Source organism: Neopsephotus bourkii, unplaced genomic scaffold (genome assembly GCF_033783945.1).
Source record: "Neopsephotus bourkii isolate Nb327-2 ecotype Australia unplaced genomic scaffold, CSIRO-AGI_Nbou_v1 NB_1132, whole genome shotgun sequence".
Lineage (NCBI taxonomy): Eukaryota > Metazoa > Chordata > Aves > Psittaciformes > Psittacidae > Neopsephotus > Neopsephotus bourkii.
Genome location: NW_026901618.1, coordinates 531,282 through 554,632, shown reverse-complemented (window position 1 = coordinate 554,632; position 23,351 = coordinate 531,282). Strand labels below are relative to the sequence as shown.

Below are 23,351 nucleotides of genomic sequence, written 5' to 3'. Positions count from 1 at the left end.
CCCAAGTGCTGCATATCCAGCCCATCTGGGAGCAAAGTGCAAAAAAAGGAGGTAGGTGACAAGTTGTCTCAGTCAGCTTCAACATGTGCAAGTTGAGTGCCCAGTTAGTCTGTGTGAATGTTTCCTGTTTCAGCCTCCCCTGGCTTTAGTTCATCTGGGGCTTACGTCCATCTTTCGATACTACGTCTGCAGAGGGGGAAACAGGCTGCAGCAGCATAGGTAAGGTCGGGAATACGGGTGCAAGGAAGACCCTCCATGCCCCATATGACAAGACTGGGCCCTTGTCAACTGGTGAGCAGGAGTTAGCGTTCTAGCTGACATTTTTCCGTGGACCCTGAGCCCCCTCCCAAGCGACGGAGCCACTCCAGGGCCCGGCAGCGCATGCTGCGGCTGTGCCAGGTCACCGTCTCAGGGCGGAGGGAGGGAGGGACGAAGGGAGGGAGGGAGAGAGGCAGGAGCAGAGCTGCGGGCTGCACGTCGAGGCTGGTCCTGGCAGCGCTTGCAGGGGGAGAGCCGGACCTGAGAGGGGCTGGCCTCTGGCAGATGATTGACACCAAACTGGGTGAGGTTTCATGTTAAATAAAAAAAAGGAAAGAAAGAAAGAAAAAGGGCCAGCGCAGGGGAGGGGGTGGCTGTGGGAAGGGGGAGAAGGAACTACAGTAAGAGTAAAAAAGTCCTGCCCAGCTGTTTGCGAAGTTTAAGATTTCCTGTTTCCCCTGCAGCGCCGAAGTGCTGTGTTCAGTGAGTCACCCGCGGTCCCGAGCCGCGGAGCCGCGCAGCCCGCTCCCAGCCGTGCCGCGGCCTCCCGCTGCCTGCCCGGCCCTGCGCTCCCCTCCCGTGTCGATCCGGCTCCGTGATGACTCCGTGTCTGCCGAGGAGCCTGCGGCGGCTGCTTCTGCGCCTTTCCCTCTGGGTCCTCATGGGCTGCTCGGTCCCCGCTCTCCTTCGGGGTAAGTGCGCGCCGGGCCGGCGCTCCGTCTTGACAGTTGCTGGGGCCGGAGGCAGGAGCGGGGCCGGAGGCAGGCGTCCGCAGCGGAGCAGTGGGGAGACGCGGTTGCTAAGAAAGTTTTGAGGCTGGAAACGTTTCGGGAGGGTTGAGCGTGTTTGTTTATAACCCCGTTCGAAAAGTAAGCGGGGAAGAAAGACTGGGAACCCGAGGGTCCAACCGTGGAGGGAAGAGCGGAGAGAACACGGAGGATTCGACAGGAAATGCAGCAGAGTCTGGTCCGGCCGGAGGAGCCCAGAGAGGGAGGCTCAGAAGCTGCCTGTTGCCCCCGAGGTAGTGGCTGCCCGGCCCTGCAGCTAAGTCTCCTCACCTGGTGCCGGCCGCACCATGTGCCGGGGGGGCGGCCGACCCTGGGGAACCGGCCGGCCTCGGCCCGTGCTTCCTGCCCGCTCCGGTGCGTGCTTCGGGTGCAGGATCCAGCCCCCGGCACAGCTTTTGCGATGCCCTCTGGGATGGGCACCAGCTCTGCCTGTACGCCCACAGGGAGCAGGGCGAGAAGGTGCCTCGGGTAGCACCCGAGACACCATGGCTTGAGCCGAGGCCGCAGGGTTGGCTGCTGTGCGGATCAGCAGTTGCTCACCAAAAAGTTGTTTTACATGGGAGTTTCTGCCTACAGTGGAATTAAGCCGTGATTGTGAGCAGCTGGACTGAAAGTAGCATTCATTCGTGTAGCACTTGGTGTTCATGTTGCTTGATTCACCTTTAATGACACTTCACATCACTTATTCTATTTTTACCAAGACTTCTTTAAATATGTTTTTGAGGCTGTCTTGTGGTATTCTTCATAGGATAATCTGTAAGGTACCAAGAGTTTAAAGTGCTGCTGCAAAAATAAGGTTCCTGCCCTGAGGAGCTTTCCAATCTCCATCCTACCAGTACTAACCCACATGTGTGAACTAACATCTGTAACTGCGATGTTAGGCCCTAAGTCATGTTGCAGCACAACTGGTGAACCTAAAAAGAGAACATCAGATTGCAGCAAAACTACATCTGCAATAATTTTGAAGAATTAAGGAGATTTTTGAGATGTCTTGTTACATCACATGCCTAGTTTTCATCTTCAGGTAAGATATGTAGACACCTGAGCTTCTACAAACTTTGCTCTGTGCCCTCTGATTCTTCCTTGTTCGTGGTCAATAATGATCTCAAAATTGCTGCTGGAACATAACAACATAAAATGGATAGCTTGTGTTGCGCTACTGCCAATAGGTCTGTGCAGTATGAATAACTTCATGTTTCATTCATGATCCTGTCGAAGTCAACAGATTTTACATACCTGCAAAGTTGCTCATGGAAGCATAGGACAGATAAAAAAGAACAGTTTGAGAATAAGACACCATGGTCTAAAAATAGTATTATATTAAATCTGAGGTGTGCAGCTTCTTCTTTATTTTGATATCTATTTGCATTATTTCCTATTAATATACTCAAGTAGTGATGGCTTTTACTCTGATCCTAGTCTAATTTTTTTGCAGATTCCCATCACAAAAAGCTTTAAATGAAAAAGGTCCATTTTTGTTACCTGGTGGTATTATTATGCTCTTTTTTCACTCAACTAGTATAGACAGTCTCAAACTGCAGGTAGATTTTAAAAATGAACATAGTTTCAGAGTTTGTTCTTCATTCTTGTTATAGGTCCAGTGAGGAAAAGCTACATGAATTGCTTACAATTCAGCATTTTTCATGCTGATTTACACCCCAGGATAAAACTGGGTAGACCTGTTGTCAGATAATCTATAGCTCCTAAAGTTGTTTTAATAACCCTGGTAGGACTCTGTGGCATATTATAACAAGAAGAGTTTGTCAGAAAGTTCTGTAGGGGCAGAAAGTGTGAGGTTTGGGTATTGGTTGTTACATGGCTTTGAAATGAAAACTAGAGCTACCAAATATATTGGGGAAAACAAGAGATACTTTGTAACAATCAACAGCTCATCAGTTCAATGAGAAGGAAGCAGTAGAGATAGCAGTCTCAATTCCCTACTAAACAGCAGGCTTTTGTTGATGAAGAGGTTAATAAAAGCCTAGCTAAAATTTCATTATAACATTCTTCACAGCAAAATATTAGACATAGCACATTCCCATATAGATTCTGGACAAACACACAAAGTCATGAGCAGGTCCAATAGGAACGATCTACTTTGAAAAATGTGTTTTCATATCCTGTGCTACACACAAGTAATTAATTTTTTTTTTCCATGGAGTAAAGGGACAAGGTTTGATTTTTCTGGAATGATTATGAATGCTGTATTGCATGTTTAATCAATCAATGGCATGCAAACTAGCAGTTGTTCACATAAGAAATTGTCGCTGTTGTGTCCAAGGGAGTATGTGGGTTATTAAAACCAGAAGTTTGTTCCTTGGAATGGTCTGTGTAATAATAGTTCTTTTCTGAACACCAGGAACTTAATTTCTCCATTCCGCCAAACGCTATTTGCATTATTGTCTCATTTTTTAAAAGCCGCATCTTAGTTAATTTTATAGTAACAAAATAAAAATTTAGAGTTTCAGATATTTGCAGGAGGGACGTATGGGAACAAACATCTTCATAACATGGTGAAACATGTTTGTAACAGAATCGAATAAAAAATTCCTGCCACCATCAAAACTGGCAAATTTCCAATTATTTCAGGAGGGAAGTAGGAATAGAACAGAGATATTACTGCATTTCTTCTATTTATGGGGTATCCTTGAATTCCAAGCCTTTTATATCTGAAACTTTGAAAATCATTTTTATTTAATTGCCATTTTGAGCTCCTTGGCATTAACATTCAGCTGGTGAATTCCATATAGGAATGGTTTCTATTAAAAAATGATAAGCCAGATCTTAAGCTGATGCAAATGAATATATTTCCATTAGCATCAGTAAAGTTACACAGAGTTAAAGTTACACAGAGTTATAGCATATAAATTTCCTGAAACAGTTTCAAAAGTAATTTCAAAAAAAGGGCAATAGAATAATTCAGATTTTTTCATATTAATAATATTTTTTCACTTATATTTTATAAACACTATCATATGACCTACATTTAGCCAAAAAGCATTGCTTTAAAATTAAATACTTCTTTCTGGGATGACAGTTGCAAAGACGTAGTGTGTTATAATGGTAGCCGATAAAAGTTGTCATTGTGACAAGGTTACTTCTGAACTTAGGAGAAAAGATGGTGTCAGGCTCTTAGCAGAAGGAAAATTCTTCATGGTTTGGTTTTGAGGGATGGGGGTTTGTCTTTTGAAGGGATCAAAAAGAGGGTGATATCACTGTAGCACCAGTTGTTGGAGTTTCCTATGGTTATATTTCCTTTGCAGGATATTTTTAAGCTCACATTTTTGCATTTATGGCATAGGAACTTTTTTGTCTCAGTAAGGTATGTCTGTGGTACAGCATTTTGCTAGCATTCACTTTGTATCGCTGTAACTCCTCTAACCTCAGAAGACCTGTGCCTCACTTTATGGTACAGTAAAAATGAGCAAAACCAACTACTTGGGACCGTTTGTTACTTTCTTGGGTACTGCATAACAGGGTGGATTTGTATCAGCTAGGTATGAAATATTATCACTAGTGCTTGATCTGAAAGTGATCCATGCAGCCTCACCACTGGCTGGCACAACTACAATTGAGTGTTGATGGCACAGTGAAAGTCAGGGCTCTCGGCCATCTTTGTGGCCCCGTGGTCCTGGGATTAGTAGGAAAGAGGTGAGTTGTTACAGTTCTGGTCTGCTTGTGGTGAGCAGAGGAACAGAAAGATGTCCTGAGGCATGTGGGAGACCAGTGGTGCAGTGTTTCCTTCACCATTTAGGGGCCCTTTGACTCAGGGGAAATTACCAGGTAGGCACATCCTAGGGACATCAGATAATTTGTATTGCCAATGCATTGCAAACTTGTTAAAATGGACTAAGGTATCAACCAGTCTGTGCAGATGTTGGAGAGTTACAAGAGATTTCCAGCATGGAGTAGTGAGAGCCAGTCCTGTTATGAAATAGAAAGTTGGCTGAGTCCTTACCTCCTGAAGAGATTTAGCAGTGAGATTTTGGTTTACTTAATAGGTCTTTAGCCTTAAATTTTGTAGTGGTTAGAGGGGATTTTGTTTCTTCTTTTTTTTTTTTCTTTTTCCCCCCCATAGGATATTGGGAACTGTTTTTTAAACTCTTGTTTACAAGGTTACAACAAAATACTCATGCTTTTTCATGAACTCTTATTTTGGAAGGTTAAAATAGACCAAAATAAGTCAGAATGAATATGCCTTGGTTTTGACAGACTACTTATAAGTCCTTTTGAAGTCCTTTGAGGATGGAGCCAGGCTCTTCTCAGTGGCAAACAATGAAAGGACAAGGGGTAATGGGTACAAATTGGAGCACAAGAGGTTCCACTTAAACCTGAGAAGAAACTTCTTCTCAGTGAGGGTGACGGAACACTGGAACAGGCTGCCCAGGGAGGTTGTGGAATCTCCTTCTTTGGAGACATTCAAAACCCGCCTGGACATGTTCCTGTGTAACCTTATCTAGGTGTTCCTGCTCCGGCAGGGGGATTGGACTAGATGATCTTTTGAGGTCCCTTCCAATCTCTAACATACTGTGATACTGTGAACTTCACTGGCAGGTGGAAGTGGTAAGAGTTGTATTAAGAAACAGTGGAGAAACCTCGTAGTACAGGAGACAGATTGCTTTTACAGCAAAGAGTGAGCTTACATACTGGGGCAGGGCATTGTAATTGTGGCAAATGCCAGTGATCTGTATGCCACTGTAAGCAATAGTTAATAATAAATATTTGCAATATTGGGTTCTCAGTGACCCATCTGCCACACTTATTTTTCATGGCACAACTTCATTCTGGCATAAAGACAGAGCAGCAGCACCGGCATTGGTTGAGTATAACCATTTATATCCTAATGCCTGAAAACATAGATGTAGTTAGTGTACAGATGTTTAGGGTAATACATGTATAGAGCATGAATTACTTCAGACACCATCCAGTGATGAAAAACTCATCCAAAGTAGTAGTTAGAACTAACAAATTTCACCAGGAGTTGCTTAATTCAGAAATCGTTTGTGTCTATTAACTTCTAGGGATTTAAGTAGAATTTAAATTAGAGGGGTCTGCCATGCAACCCATATGCATTTCTGAGCCTAAAGTCTGTTTGTTTGCATTGCTGCAAAGTTTAGCAATTGTTTCAGATTGTATGGAACAGTGAAAATGGCAGTGGCAGAAGTACTAGTTGCTGATTTGTCCATGTTTGTGATTTTTTTTTTTTTTTTTTGCTTAAATATGGCATTTCCTTGCCTTTCTTTTGCTCTGAATGCCATTGTGGTTGCTACAGCTGTAACTACCTGCCCCCTTTTGAATTTCACATGGGTTTAAAGCCTTTTCACCTCTGGGAAGATCGTCTAAAGAAGGAATAGTTTTTCTTTACTCAAACAACTGGTATTTAGCAAGAACTTCCTGCTGGCATTCATCCCTGAGTTAATCTGGTTAGAATTAGAGCTGATTGAGAGTTTTTGACACTGTTTTTCATGGGAAAATGCTGATTTGTCAAAACTGAAACAATTTGTGGAAATGTACCAGTTTCCATTCAACTTTCATCAGGAAACTTTTTTTTTCTTCCTTCCTTTGTAGTCCACAGTGGAATTTCTGATGTAGGAAGATAGAGAAAAAGAAATCATCATTAATCAATAACTAGAATAATCAGTGGTGGAGGGTGGTAGAAAGGCAAGATCAAGTGCCTGGTCTGACTCGTAGAATGCACATTTGAATCTGGAGCTCCCCCTATCCATTCTCCCCAGGATATTGGAGGGCTGTCACTGTTGTGCATGTGCAAGCACCCTCACACCCACCACTTCAAATAAGTTTGGCTTCATTCTGGTTGGGAATATGAAAATGTATGCAACGTTGCATCACTTTGTGGGGCAGGAAAAGCATTTTGCTGATAGTGATTTTTAGGTCAACCTGTAGCCATGTGTTCATTTTCTTCTTGCTTGATGGGAATGACAGTGCCCTGAATGACTGGTTTCTTCTGATCTTTGTTTCTTACCATAATAATAAGCTGTATTGAGAAATTGCTGTCATGCAAAGGAACCACAGTGTTGATTATTAACAGTCCTGATAGTCTGATTCCAGTTCTCCAGTCACCCAGAGTAGTATTTTGGCAAAAACTTGACAAACGCTAGTGGACTTCAGGAATAGGTAGAGCGGTCTATTTTCTCACACTTAAAGCATCTTTCAGTTTACAACCCAGCAGATGACATGACTACAATTACACATAGGGTTAATATTGTGACTTTGAAACTGATCTGGAACTGAAGGTATTAGAAAGCTGTCTTCTGTTTCCACCCAAGGACTTTAGCCCACAGCCTCAAAAGAGCTGTTGCCCTGCTCTGTAAGTAGACATCTGGGGTTTAAAGGTAAAAAAGAAAGATGTATCGAGCAGCCAAAGCTGTAAGCTCAGCCAGTCATTTTGAAGTCACACCACTTTCTTTCCAGCTTGTTTGTGGTCACCACTAATACAAGTTTTGAAAGATAGCCTCTGCCCTCTGTGCAGTTCATCGGTTCCTTCGAAATATTGCATTGGTATACCCATGGGCTTCACTTAATTCAGTGTTAAAACTCAGTTTAAAAACCGTTCTATGCAGAAGACATTAGAAAATTTATCATGTGTACCCAACGTTGCGATGTCTGTGTCAGAGCTTAGAGCCTTCCTTCTGTTAGAAAAGCAAGTGAATCTGAACGGTACATACTTGGAGAGCAGTGGGAAGTCTTCACAGTCTTACTCCTCAACGGGACATTTTCCAAGTAAAGACCCAAGAGGTGTTCTTACGTGCCTGCTGCACTTCAATTGGCCTCTTTAAAAAACTAGCATTGTGCAAGTGGAATGCATGCAGGGCCAGATGGTCAGCTGGCATAAATCAGCTTTACTTGGTTGAAGGCAAGGAACCTGACCTGATTTATACCAGCTGAGAATCTGGCCACAGAATAAATAGGAAACTCTATGTTATGAGGCTGTAATTCCCTTGTGAGGGGTTTTGTGATACCAGTCTTACAGAAGTCAAAGTGATACAGTTCCCTTTCTTGGAGCAGGAGTAATATGACTGCATTATTTTTAACTCCTCAGAATGACAGGAAGGAGAGATTTCAGGCAGTTGAGGGAAAGATGTTTCCACACTTCTGTAGTGTATCCTTAAGGATTTTGCCCAGGAAGAATCACAGGAGAAGAATTTGGAAGTATGGAGATGAACTGGTTTGGGATAGGTAGTCCCAAGAAAAGAGAAATGAGTAAGAAGAATGATTTCTCATTGAGACTAGGCCTTTTCCTTCGAAAACACTTGTGTACATGTCCCAGTCTGTATGGAAACTGAAGCTCCCTCATCACTGATAAGCTGCTGATGTTGGTATAAATAGTAAGGAAGCCAAGTGGAGAGTGGGAAATGAGGACTAAGGGGCAAGCTTCTCCTTAGTATGTGGATATGGTTTTTAATTTTGTTTAACATTTCACCCAGAAGGGTCATAAGTGAGCTGGTACTCTTTCTATTAGCTTAGAAAGAAAAGGGGGTTCAGTTAGATTGTCCAAGAGTTAATCTATAATTCCCCTGGGTCTAAATATTTTAGACATGAATTGCAAGTGAGCCACCTCCTTCTGGTTTTAATCCTGCTGTGGATTCTGCAACCCAGAACAGGAGTAAGTGCATCATGCATATACGTCATGTGTTGGCATGGTTAGGTGGTGCCTGGGGCTTTTAGATGATAATGTGGCAGTTTTGTAGATTTCATCTCACTAATATAAGCACATTTTTAATGTTGCTGTACAAAAGGGTAAACTTTGAAATAGACCACAGATGATTAGTAATGAATTATCACTTGTGGTTATTTCCAGGAAAGGAAGCAGAAGCAGCTGTCCAGGATTCTTGTGTGTCTTGAGATGCTGATCTGGTCTGATCCTTGAGGTCTAATAGCTCAGATGCTATTGACAACTCACCATATAAAGCTTCAGAACAGCAGTGGTTTGGATAGCACAGCTTAGGCAACAGTGTAAGAAAGGTCTTAGCGCTCAAAGGGAGCTGTATTTTCTTACCATGTTGACTGCTCCCCGGTTCTAAGTGTTACCTAGCTGTCCTGACGAACATCCATATGCTTTGGAAGCTGTATGGCTGGAGCAAATCTGAAGTCATAGTTGCATCAGGTCTTAGCATACCTTGTGCAGTTAGAGTGCTCCAGAAGAGCGTAAATAACTTCTGCCCATTAAAGCGAAATGGGGAAATATGGTTGATGTAGCTACACTTTTTCCCTTCAATTTTTTGTTATCTCCAACTACCTAGTCTCTTAAAATATTCCTTCATTAGAGAGTATCCACAGTGCAATTTCAGAGCACTGCTAAAGGGAGGTCTGTAGCTACCATGTTTATTTTACTTCAACTCACTATAAAGCTGCTAATTAATATGGAGTAGCACTTCTCTTTTATCCTGAGCAAGACAATACATAGGCTTCTTTTAAAAAAAAATTTTTACTCTAAAATGCACTGCATTGTAGAAATAGAGATAAGTAAGACTGTATCTTTCTCTTTATGTTATCAATAGTGATAAGATGGAAAGACAATAAAATCACATGCAGGAGTTCAGCATCTGATTGGTACTGACTTGCTTCTGGAGTTCACATGATAGTTGGTTGCTTCCTGCTCTCAGGATGCTGCCCCCTCAGCTCCCTAGCTATCTTAAACTTTCCTGTAACATGACTGGGAAGTAACTCCAGAGTGTCCCATTCTTTTTGAGAGATTCATAGAAAAAGTGCAGGAGTCAAGAAGTAAATCTTTGCGTGTTTCACTAATGTGAAGAATTTAATGAAGTTCTGAACAGCACAAATTTGTCAATTTATGATCAGGAAAGCATGAAGATTTCAAGAGCAGTGCTGTCATATGCAGGTGGTGATCGATCCTTCATTTGACTGCTTCTGCTCTCAAGCATGCAGCAATTACCCTTCTCATTTGTCTCCTGCATACAAGGAGATCTATGACCACACAGCACAGTGACTGTGCTGTGGCAGTTGGCCAGCTGCCCTGCTGTATGCCTTCAACCTCCCCACAGTTCCCATTACTGATTTTCACGGTTGCATTGCCCTCTATTCCTACAGTGGCTGGAGCCTTTGCTCAGAAACTGGGAGGCCCATGGTCACGTCATTCCTCAGCCTGAGAGCATCTAAACTCCATCAGAGGTGGGCTCTGAGAGGAAGGAACCTTGCTGGCTGAATCTGTGCAGGGCTTTCAAGGCAACACTCTACAGAGAAAGGGTTGACATGTGTGCGGGTGGTCCCCTGAAGCATGTCAGAGGAGAAGAAAGCCTGTTCCCTGATGGATTCATTCATTATTCCAGCCCCTGCAGGGTGACTGATACTCTCTCCAGGGAGTTCACAGCACAACAAAGACAGACTTTACATACAGATTTTTTTTTTCCTTTTTAAACTGAAAACAACCGTTTCTCATCCTCATGAAAAGATCAGAGAGGTCCATGTAATAGTCATGACTTCGTAAGCCTCTTTGTTGGAGCTTTCACAAAGTAACTAGGTCAGGAATACGTGCTTCTGGACTATTGAATTTCCCCTTTTCCTCTCAGTCTGTTCTTCCATTTCCTCACCCAACTTTACCACAAGGGAATGCCTTAAGTAAAAAATCTGGGAAGCTGATCCTTTTATTGCATTTGTAGTCTTCTCATCTGGTATGACAGTGCCAGGCCATCAGGCCTGCAAAATTGGCATAGCCCATGTTTGCATGTAAACAGCAATACCACATTGGCTGGGTGTAACTAAAGCCATATCTGCTCTCTCTCTTTGAATCTGGATAATGGAACAGGGAGACATTCAGCAGGAAGCAATTGATGAACTCTTCTGGAAAAGAGAATACAACCAAAAAGTGTTTCTTCTTCTTTGTTTTCCTTTCTCCATCAACTCCTTTCTCACAAACTTCTTTCATCTCATAGTTTTAGACTTTTGCCTTGACGTTTCTGCCTGTCTGGGAGGTTTCTGCTGTTCCCACTCTGAGGCCACACTGATACTGTGACTATTAGTGCAACAGGGAGCCTAGAGCTTCCTATATGCACGTCTCCTACCTTTAATGTGTATAAAGGAAGATAAAAATGTGATTCAAATTAAAACCAAAATCCAGGAACATGGGATTCAGAATGAGGACTCAGGCATACCCCATGTAGATTTTGAATTGTTTAAAAAATAGGCACTTGACCCGAGAAGGAAGATTTCAAAGTACCTGTGGTAGGCAGGGAAGCTCCTCCTATACGTGTCAGAAGGGGTTAGAGGCTCATTCTTTTACATGGGAGAAGGAGGAGGAGGCAAGGCTTGTTGGTGACTTGTAACTGACAACAGCTTTTGCATCTTGACCTATGGTTAAAGCATTGAGTTAGGACATAAGAAGCCTAGGCTCAGTCTCTGGAGACCCAAACCCAGATCTCCAGCTTCCCACTGTTTCATCCATTGTCTTTTTGATGCCACCATTAAACTTCAATGCAGTTATTTGTATTAGAATTTCCACTGCTTCAACTAGTTCTGCTTAACATGTGGCAAAAGATTTAATGTACTGGTGTGTTAATTACAGTTTCTATAGACAATTATAGAACTTGTGGGAAATGAACAGGAGATTGTTTCAACACTCGTCTATTGTGATTGGGAAACTGAGATTCAAAGACAATCATAACTCCTGTTATTTCTCAACATAAAATCTGGATTAAAGCCCTTAGAACAACCAGAAATTCTGTCCCTGCCAAGTTCAATAAGATGCAATTAGGATTTTTTTCTCCCCTGTTTTTCTCAGGTTAAGGGGCTGTGTGCTAGGAGCTGCCAGGGAGTGGTTAAGGCACAAAGAAGCTTTGGTAGCTTGCTTGATTTGACCATTTAAGGCCTAACTCTTCCCTCAGTTGTCTACGTATATATTACTCACCATTCAGCCAACTTGCGTTTCCCCTAAATTTGCTTTTTTGTTCTGGTGACTTACAGTATGATTGTCAGGCACATACCTGCTGGTGGTTTGAATTCAGAAACCTACTGGCCTTCTCATGGGTGAAAGTGGGTAGCAGATGCTAAAAGCAAACCACTAATTATTTGAAGTGAACTGTTAAACATCAGTTAGTATAATTCAACATAGCAGCACTCAGAAATCACAGATTAGCATCTGCTGAAGATCTTATCCTTATTAACTAATACATGTGACAGTAAATATTTTTTGTCCTGTGGTAGCAGGATGTGGAATCCTATGCTATTGCCAGAAATTAACTGCAACATTTAGAAGTTTATGAAGTGTCATCATATTTTGCTTTTCATAGTTCTCAGTTGTTAGAAAAAAAATGTTGAAGTAATGAATGAATTTTAATTCAGATGAAAATTAAAAGGCAATGGAAGGTTTGCTTCCGAGCTGCTGATCTTGTGTTTCTGTCTTACCTCTTCTCAGCTTTCTCCCTGAAACAATCCTTTCAATAGACATAATCGTTTCATAGACACTTAGAGTAATTTTTTCTTTGCAGTGTTTCTTCTAAACAAGCTTGTAAGTATAGATGCTGTCAGAGTGCTGGTGAAAGATTGTGGTCTTGAGAATAATTTAAGATATAGTTTGAGCACTGAAATAGTGGGTTTACATAAACACCGACTATAACTAGAGTAACTGGGAAGGGAAACCCCTAGAAATCCAACTCCATGTGTACATTTCACACTTAATTTTGTTCTGCCTCACCTTAAACAAAATGTAAGAGCCTGCTGTATCTTACACATCTTCAGGCAGGTAGGCTAAATGTTTTAAACTGGTGAGTTCCTCTCCACTAAGCTGCAGCTAATGTAGGAATGTCACTTTATTTTGCGATGGCAACCCTGCTGGAGGCTGGCTGCTGTAAGCAGTGAGTAATGGATTGTCATATGAAGTGAGAATTGTTGCATTCTTACATGCAGATTTTTTTTAGTGTCTAATTTTTTTAATGTGGGGGCTTACCTGCTGTACCATGCAGATATGCATGTACACACACATGTCCTTACAATACTCGGTTTCATAGTATAGTAAATGAATCCTTCACTCATGATTTAGAACTTATGGCAAAGATAAGGACCTTTCAATGAACTTTCAAGGGATGTGTTTAAGGGTGAAACACCTATTTATTTCAGAACAGACAGGTTTCACCCTTGGCTATTATTTTCTTTTAAGCCTGGTAAAATTTCAGCCTCAAATAGAAATGAAAGTGCTGATTACTCTTCCCCTTCTTTCAGCTGGATGGTATTGCCAGCTAATGAATCATAGTCTCAAAGGTAACTGGAGGGAGTCATTTGCAAATGAATTAAAAGGATCAGCTAATATTGGGGGGATATGTTAGCAAATTTAGCTTTCACAGATAAAGGAGGTACAGCTTTGTTGATATACTTCTTAAGCAAGAAATCTGATAATTTTCAAACAGCATGCCTCAGCAGTAGGATTCCTGCAACATAAATCAGCAAAAGAAAGTTTTCCTAAGCTTGAATATCATTAGAAATGTGCATTTTTATGCATGTGCCCTTTTCTCAATAGTCAGTATATAATTCCCATTAGCGGTTGTGGAAGTTAGATGCATCTATTAAGAGAACATATCCCCAGGGTATTAAATTCTGTTATTCTGCTTCTATGCATGTAACAACAGAGACAAATATAACCATCCAAGCTACAGAATTTGAGAAGGATGTGTATTTTTCCCTAAATCCATTCAAAGTGATTTTACTCCCAAGGGATTACATTTGAGTCTATCTTTCCTCTGATTTACTATTTTGACTGAGCTGATGGATTATGAAAGAGAGTAATTTCTTTTTCATACTGCTTTCCCAAATCTGTCCTTCAAAACTTGCTGTGTAGGGACAGAATGGTTCATAAACACTATTTTCCTGGAGGAAAATGGCTTCTCACAGTAAAAAGGAGCTCTGAACAGAGCTTCCGCATAAACATGTTTGCCCATCAGTGACTGACAGAGAAGGCTCTGTGTGTGTTAAGGATGTGGACTTGTTAAATGAGAATTCTTATTTGGAAACACTTTTTCAAATAGACTAGGAAAGACGGTTATATTCAGATCTAGAGAAAGACATTGCATAGCATTCTGTTTTACTAGAATCTGTAGATTATATTGTGAACTAGTACCATAGGAGGAGCATCCTTTGGTTAGAGGACGTGCCTTATCTTAAATTCCAGATCAGCGGTCTTCAGAAATCTAAGAAAAATTAGGCCTTTTGTGCTCCTAACGTTAGTAAGTTGTCTTTTTATATTAAATTTAAAACAAAATTCCCAAGTTTTACATTGTGACTATGAATTTTGCACCCTAAATACATCCTTGGTTTTATTTTGTTTCCTTGATTGTTTGTTTATGGCAGGGAAGGAGGGGTAGTGGCAGTGAGCACACTTTAAAAAAATCCAGCTAATACTGTCCTTTTATCTGGAAAAACAAATATTTATAAATCCCTCTGAATCATGTAACTGAATAACGATTGCAAGTTTGAAAGCATAGTTGTTTGGTTAATCCATTTAAAGCTTATTTTGATTGGGCAGCTGTGAGCCTTTGTGTGCACACAGCTTCTCCCCATACTTACTAGTGTGCTATAAAATACCATGGAAATTCTGGTTTGGTTCGTAGCAGCCAGTGTAAACACATACAGTTACCTATCATGCAAGATGGAGGCTCCCCACGCAGAGCACATCCTTGCTTAAGGTGGTCTTAAGAGCTGTGGCTGAAGCCATTTTGCTCGGTCACTTCCAGTCCTGGCTCTATAGGTTGTTGAGGTCATTCTTAAAGAATGTGCAGGTCCAGGTCAGAGGCAAAAATCACCCCCTAACTTGAACTTGCTCCAGCAGTTGACACAAAAAGTGCATTTGTGAAGGGTCCAGTACAGAGGCACAATATGGAGTTGTGCATGGAAAGAGATGAGGAACTTTTGTTTGAATTCCTGTACCTAGGTAAAAATAAAACACTGAGCAGCAGGACTACAGTATATACTCTAGACCATGTCATTATACCTACAGTCTTTTTTGTCTTTCTTACACTATTTGTGCCCTTGTGCATCATAATTATAAAGTATTTCCGAGGTGTGAATGTGACACATAAACCAGTATTTGAACAGATGCAGCCCGTTACGATTACTGTATTACATTTTGAAACTGCTTTTGAATATATATTTTTTTTAAATCCCAGCTCCATTATTTAGGCTTGGTTTATTTTGACTAAAGTTTTGTACCTTGGTCCACAGGGTATTACTTCCAGTTTTTTAAAAAGGGAGTGCAGTCACAATCAGGCCCTTTGAAATCAGAGATGGCAATTACAGTTCAGCAAAAGGTGAAACTCTGGCAAGACTTTTGTCTGGGTTCACAGAGCATTTTCCCAGACAAGTGGTAGTTTCAGGTAAATATTTGTCAGACTTTTCCCCTGAAACAAAGCAGAATTGGGGTGACTGGCCAAATCTTAGTTTTGTGTTCACATTACAGATCTGTGGCAAAATCAGATGTTTCACATAAGATACAGGGTATCTGTGCTTCACAGGTATCTGCTTCATCTGTCCCTTTTATGTAGTCCTCTCTCTTTAAAAGAGCATATTCTAAGCTCTGAGTCTTTCAGCATCCTGTGAAGCAGAGACATCTGCTAGGTCTGTGTACTGCTGAGGGAAACAGCCACAGAGAGTAATACCTGTCATCTCAGATGACTCCCATAAATGTTAGTGACTTGAGACACCAAAAGTACTTTTTCTACACTTCAAAGCCAAAATAACTTGCCATCTACTTTCATGGTGGATTTAAACAGCTACGGGCCCATCATGGGGTGCCTCTGCAAATATTTCTGGGGAGAAACATCAGTCTTTGGAGTACTCCCCTAAGTGTTGTAACACATGTGGATGGATGAGTCCTAGGCAAGTCCCATCTGCCCTTGCAGTGATGATGCCTGGCAGAAAAGACTAACTGCAGAGCCCTTGTTTCCTCTCTTAGAAGGGCTGTGACATCTGTCTTGGAGCAAGTGGCATTTGGAAAGCAGACTGTGCCCAGGTTGGAGACAGCAGCAGACAGCAGGCCCCATGTGTCCCTGGTGCCATGGGCAGCCTGACCCTGCCTCAGAAGTCACTGCAGCCACAGATCCACACAGACTTTTTCTACCCACAGCAGCGCTGCTGCTCTGGAAATAGACAGCTTTGCATTACCCTAGCCCTGTGTTCCCACTCCTCAAACCAGATTCTTTTTTGTGTTTGCATAGTCGGATGGTCGTCTAGACTGGAGAACTGTTCTGGGTCAAACTGGCCTATTGGAGGGGGAGGGAGGAGGGAGTAAGGTGTGGTCTGGCTCCACTGTGTGGGAGGAGAATGTGCAATGAGGGATGTGAGCAAATAATCAGAGCAGGGGAGCCAGACTGCTGAGGTTTTTTGCAAGCTGAAACTGTTTGTGTAGGTATTTTCTGTATGGTCTCACTAGAGAGGGAAGGTAAAAGGAAGATCTTTTGTGTTCGCAGTGCTTAAGAACCAAATTAGTAATCTTTCTTAAAATATATCTGAGGACTTCTTCATGGAGCAGACAATTGTTTTCAAAATATGTGTTTCCTTGCATCAGAAGGGAACAACATTGAGACTAAGATGTCAGAAAAGGTACGTGAGTGTGAAGGAGGCTCTGTAGTGCCACCCCCAAAGGTGCATTTTCTTACTCTCCAAGCAGCCTAGCTTGGGAACCTTTGTATTTCTGATTTTGTGGTTTGTCAGTCTTAATGCTTGTGCTTCACTTTCAGTACCTTAAAAAGCAAGCAAAATTCTTTCTCCAGACTAACATATTTCATAATCTTTCCTGGAGGTGGTTCTCTGGGACCAGAGAGGGTTTGCAAGTGCCTGCCAGTCTCCTGAGTTAATAAACAGTATTAATAAACATCTGCTTATCTGTATTATCATCAGCTGCTTTTAGTTATTATTTACACAGTTTCCTTTACATTTTAGTTATCTTAATCTGCTCTTTTGAATACACTAAAGTCCAGTGGACATACATCAGCAAGGGTGTACCTGTAGCAAGAGTTAACTGTACTTTCATGAGAAGGATTTGGCTTTCTGCCACCTGAGCTGCTGCATGCTGCCAGCATAGAGATCGGTCTTTAAATCATTATGGTTTTGCACTTGGAAGAGATGTTTTTCTGCCATCTCTCTAGCCTTCCTTGTTCCTACTGAAAATGCTGCAGGCATACAGTCACGTAACATGAAAGCTTTTTCCACATACAGAATTCACACCTTTTGAGCTTATAGTTGATTTAGAAGTACTTGAGTAAATCACAACTACTTTGTGTGGGGTAATTCTCAATTCTGACACTGGCTAGAATTGTTCCTAATATAACTTATACAGAGATAAACCACCTTTAAAAGGATTTGACGATCCACATGCAGAACTGTAAAACCCTCCACCTGTTTAATCAGTTAAACTCACGTGGTGGTGTATGTATGCCAAGCCAGCATACAGTTACTTGAAGCCGTTCAAAAAATTAAACATGACAAGGCCATATACTAAATACAGGTACTGTAAGAGTATCATTTGTGTGTTTGGCCAAGCAAGTATGTTGCTATTTTTGATTTCTGTATGGCTTTGGTTGTGCAGCAGTCTGTGCAGAGGTTGTGCACAGTGGTTGTGCAGAAGGCTGGGCTCTCTGCACAGCATGCCATGTAGCTGCCCACTCTGGTGTCACAGTGGTGAGTAAGCATGACAGCTATCTTTGTAAGGGAGAAGGAGGAACTGTAAGCCCATCTACTCTGTCCATCCCAGGTACCATGACTGCAGTTCCCAATAGGAAGGATGGCAGGGTTTGGGAATGCAGTGTAGCAGGAAGCTTGTAACACTTCTGAAGGTAGCCTCTTTGCCCCTACTATAGATCCTATTGTGTTCTGCTGCCCAGAAGTTTAGCAGGAGATGCAGGCACTTCCTCTGTCACATAGCCTTCAAAACTTCTCTGCCTTCTTCCTATTTGTAGCCTTTCCAATGAGGATGCTCTTAAAAAAAAGACAAGATTTGTCTTTGTGTTAAGTAGCTCTCACAAGACAGACACTTAGGACTGCTAGTAAGTGATAAAGGGATGCCTTTAAGTAAGCAGTGCTGATACCTGAAGAATACAGTTAATTTTTCTATGAGCTCTTGGATTTTTCAGTTTCTATGTGGCAGTGAACACATTCAGTAGCCTTGCAGCTAAACTGAAGAGCCAGAATCGTGTCTCCAGGGGGTACTTCACAGCTAATAGTCAGCTTGGCCATATTAGAAAATATCTTAGAGTACTGTTCCACCTGTATTGGGTAGACTCCTGAGTTTCCCTGTTGGAAACTGGTAGTTTAATAAATAGGCCCTTGAAAATAGGGTTTAACAACTCTTGAAGATGGACATTCCTTATTTCTATTATAGTAAGAGAGATAAAGGGAACAAATATAAACTAAGCTTTTGGAGGGAATATGTGCCTCTTTCAGGACAAATGATTCACCTTCCCCATTGCTATTACGAAGAATGAAGAGCCTTATCATATTTTGAAGTAGGCTTTTGGTGGTGATGTGACTGTTGAGGGGGCAGGAGTGGAGAGAAGCATGTTTCTATAAACATGCTTTCTTAACTAGCTGAAGGGAGAAGTGTGAGGGGTTCAAAAACTCCATTCAACCTACTTAGAAGATTCACTTGCATGGGTTTGTTCTGGTGAAGCTCTGTAGCTCAGAGGGGAGGCAGATTTGTGTTTTTCTGAGTCAGAATTGTTCCTAATTGTGTATGTTTTAAATGTTGGAGGGGGTTGCCACAGAGACTCTTCTGTCATGAAAAAAACTTTGCTTCCTTCTATATCACACAAATAACTGTATAATGCTTGACTGGCTGCTGCCTATTTTCAGAGCATGTAAGTTGGAAAAATAATATTTGTACAAAGCTGAAGTGTTTATACTCTTTCAGCCCAGTTTCAAGTGAAGTAATGGCAGCTTTCACTGGGCAGGCAAGAAGAGAAAACGTGGTTAAGTTGCAGAACGTGGTTTTTAATGGACAGAATTAGATACGCAAATGTCAGTTCTGAACCATGAATCATACTTATTCCAACAAAACAGGAAAGCTGTTTTTCCTAATCTTGCAAACCAGATGAGCATTGCTGTAGTTGATACTTGCTTAGTATCTGAAGTCACAGAAAGAGTTAACCAGCAAAGTCAGCTTCTAGTAAATTCTGGACTGAATGTATTATGCAGGGAAAAAAAATAGACCCTGCAGTAATAGTTGAATAAATTGATCATCATGTTATATCTCATACACTTCTCCAGTGCTATGTGCTGGGTTTGGGCTGTGTTAGGGAGGCTGCGGGTTAAAGTCAGGAGAAGATGAAAAGTCCCTTTGAATGCCCTATGGGAAGCCATCATTTAGATATTTTTTTTTCAGGCTTTTTGCCTGGAGACAGTATTCTTTTTTTCTGCCTGCCATTGAGTGCCAAACAGTGGCAGAAAATGTGGAAAAGAACAGCAATTTGAAAATCCACAGGTAAAAATCTGTCTCATTATGTGAAGCTTCACAATAATGTTACTTTAATTCACTGTTTTCAGAATATGTTCACACTTCTATTGTAAGTACTGAGCTGGTACTTACACCTGCACTAATATCACTCAGGAGTCACAGCATCAAGCTTCCTTCTTAGGCTTGTTTAAAGCAGTTTGCTGCCATGCCCTGTACCAGAGAGAAGAACCCAGCCTGTGATTAAAACTGCCAATGCTAGCTCAGTTTTGAAGCAGAGAATAAAAATAGTGTTATTTTAATGCTTTAAATACAAGAATGATTTTTATCTTCAAGATCTCCAGCTTAATATGCTGTTCCCTCCCTTATTTTCTCTGGTTGTGTCTCTCCCCCCCGAGCTCCTGCCAGATGTGATTCTGTTTCTGTGTCAGTGCCTGCAGCAATCCCTAAAGCAAAGTTTTGCCAGTTCCACTTGCTGTTAAAAGCCAGGCATTTCCACTGCAAAGACAAGTTCAACAAAGTTTTCAAACTCCTGCTCCTTTTCCTTCTGTCTTCTCCCTCTGCACATACATACCCCACTCCTTACCTGCACACATTTCAGTGCAGTTCATTGGTGCCCTTCTCACTGTGACCCAGTTCTTCTGCTTTGGCCTTTCTTCACCTGGGGTAGCCAAACTGCTTCTGGCTAGGTCTAGTTTGTTGGAATGGCTTTACCTAGTCTGCCCTCTTTTTTCCTAGCAGACTTCTCAGTCATTGCTGAAGAGCAACTCATAGCCCACACAAAACATTCAAAGGTCTGTAGGATTGTTCTTTTCCCCATTTCATAGTGGCTGCTTTGTGAGAGAGTGTGTTATAGGGCTGTCTGTGTGTCTCATTGCATTCATAATTGTATTGTTGTCATCTGATAGGTGTGACTTGCGTTTTTTTCCTATGATGGACAAAAGCCATTACATGATAGGGAGAAGCCATGACATGCATCTTCTCCATGTACTTCAGAAATAATGTGTTCATAAAAAGGAAGTTATTTTGGCTTTTATCCTTTGCAGAGCCCCAGTGAGGTTTGATCAAGCACCAAAGCAGTACAAAGGTCCCAGCCACTTTGCAAACAAAAGTGCAATTGGTACACTTAAAGTTGTGTCTTTAAATATTGACTAAGGTAGCTGTTGTGCTAGGCCACAAGACTGAAGATGAAAAGGAAACCTAAGAGGTAAAACACCTTATTAGGGACAAAAAAGAAAGTAAGCTGCTAGGGGCAGACATCAGGGATCTGTGATTATATATGATACAGATTGAGTCAGAGACATTCTGCAAATGAATCTGTAGGAATGTGGTTTTCTGGAGTCCTGCCAAAGAGATAGCTAAATATCTGGTGAGCTAAATATATATGGAACCTGTTCTCCTCTGGTATGTTTTAGTTGTATGCAAAAGATAGCTCATATTTGGACTTTACAGAGGCTGTCTCACCATTCTTGAAAATCGTTGCTAATCTTAACAGAAACAGTCACAAAAGTCCTGTGCCCATGATAATTCTACTGGGGTAAATCATAGTTGAGATAAAGGACTGCAGCCCAAAGGGGCATCCAAGACAGTATAAACTATGTGATTTCGTACTCACATAGTAAGTATGGAGTATGTATCAGAGCATAACACTCCATTTCATCTCATGATAGCATTAAGCTCTGACTGAACAATTGAAAATACAGATTTCATAGGGTTAACCCTGGAGGCACTGTCATGGGAGATGCTAGGTGACCAACAGTGTTGCCAACTCCTGTGATTTTATGAAGAGTCGTATGATAGCTGTCTGTTTTTAAAGATCAAGCTCCTGGATTTCAGGGATTTATTTTCTTTTTGTCTTTTCCATTTTGCAAGTCAGACAGTAATTCCAACCTTCCTGCTTACAGGCAGAGTTTCATAACATGACTCCAAAGCACTCTAAGAGTCCAGGTGGCAGGAGCAAATAAAAAAGAACCCAGTTTTGGTTGGGTGTTTTGGTTGGTTGGGTTGGGATTTTTCCCTTCCATTATTTCCATGATCTCTCTGGCTAGTCTTACGATTTTTAAGTCATGATTTTTTAATTTTTGGGGTTGATTATGGTTCTATGTCTTCTTCCTTGTATTACTACACTGAAGATAATCGGTATGATTAAGAATAACCATTAGGATATATCCAGTGTAATCCAGTAATGCTTGGATCACACATTTTTCTTGGCTTCTTCCTTCCTGCAGTTAATTCATCACTATTTGTAAGACAAAGAATGTGTCTTTGCATCATCACCTCTCCACTTTCATGGTGCTGGCAGTGTCCCTATTGCTATCAAAGTTCTACTAAGTTTACAGATCGTGTACTGGGGCTGGTAGGCAAAATAGAAAAAAATACTGTGTTTAGTATTGTTGCTGGCAAAATCTGTTGTCTTTGTGTTGGATAAGAAGGTAATACAGCTTGGATGTTCTTCACAGCTACTACTGTGCTTTACAGTCACTGAGATACAATGCTGTGGAGCTGTGCTCGTTGGCAGAACAAGGACAATCTTCTTCAAGGCTTTCTGATAGAGGCATCCTCTGTCTTGCAGATTTCCATGATGTAGTGAAGTCTTAAATTCAAGTCTCTCCCACCAGGTGGAATTACTTCACAGCAGCTGAATAATTGAGTTCCCATCCCAATGTCTCTCATCCAATGTCTTTTTATTTTAAGGGAGGAGTTCTATCTGTTCAACAATGCTGTTTTATATGTATACATGTGCCAGAGGCACTGGATGAGAGAATAGAAATGCAGTATTTTTTACAGGATAGTAGTAAGAGAAATTGACTGCTCTTCCTGAAATATATCCTAAGACATACATAAAGTTTTCCAGTGTAGATATTCCCAAAAAGACAGCATATTGTTTTAGGCTTTATTTAAATGTTGTTGGCTTTTGAGAGTTCTGTAGTGGTACTGAAAAATAAGAGGAATGCAAACTATAGGCTGAGGCCTCAGTTAAAATTGCACATCTATAAACAACAGAAACAAGGCAAACAACTTCAAGACTGTCAGTAGACTTTGGGTGAGGCATACTAAGATCCTGCTAAATCATAAAGAAGACATGAACCATACAGTAAAAGGCTTGTCCTGCAATGCTGGCTTCACTAGAATCCATGGAGTTTATCATAGAATCATAGAATAGTTAGGGTTGGAAAGGACCTTAAGATCATCTAGTTCCAAACCCCCCTGCCATGGGCAGGAGCACCTCCCACTAAACCATGTCACCCAAGGCTCTGTCCAGCCTGGCCTTGAGCACCACCAGGGATGGAGCGTTTGTATTTCTTATGTGGCTGCTCTGGTGTCTCTTCCAGAATACCTAGCCCACATGTTGGATTGCATGTTCCATGCATTTTAACCGCAGTGATTGATCTGTGCTGAGCTGTTTGGTTGAAAGCTTCATAGCCAAGAAACCACAGCCTTTTATTTAGGGCCTTCTCCATGGACAAGGAAGCAAGGAAAGCTAGAATTAGGCTTCCTGTAGATGTCAAAATAAGAAAACTAACACCAAAGAGCAGAAGGCAAAACTCAAATTGTAGGAGACAGGCACACATTTCAGGATGGCTTCCTTTAGATGTGCAAATCTGTGTTTCCTCCATTGACTTTCCCATTATAGCCACTTTTGTTTTTGTTTTTCATGCAAAATGAAAGGTTGCTTCTGTGCACAGTGTTCCAGTGACTGGTTATCTGAACAGGAGAAAACCTTGAGGAATTGGCTCATGGGCTATGAAGTATGCCATAGGATACTCAAGCATTTTTAGAGGTGGACATTCAAGCGATCACAAAAAGAGGAGCAATGTTACTGGTAGCGAACCACTTGTGGCTTGTGGGCCCCTCAGGGAATCAGTGAATACACTTCCCTGGGAAGAACCCTACAAACT

The 23,351-nt window shown here is 41.5% G+C and overlaps 1 protein-coding gene across 3 annotated transcripts in view; it reads left to right on the top strand.

The window, feature by feature from the left end:
- Positions 1 to 272: 272 nt before the first annotated feature.
- The window catches only part of TGFBR2 (transforming growth factor beta receptor 2), a 56,991-nt gene continuing 33,912 nt past the window's right edge, over positions 273 to 23,351 (top strand). The window contains exons 1-2 of one of the 3 annotated variants that reach the window (XM_061362636.1): positions 273 to 291; positions 723 to 950. In XM_061362636.1, coding sequence (XP_061218620.1) covers positions 857 to 950 — 94 coding nt within the window. In that variant the 5' untranslated portion in view covers positions 273 to 291; positions 723 to 856. Of the gene's footprint in view, positions 292 to 433; positions 563 to 592; positions 951 to 23,351 lie in introns of those variants that run through there. The other 2 variants (XM_061362635.1, XM_061362634.1) reach the window with 2 other exon arrangements.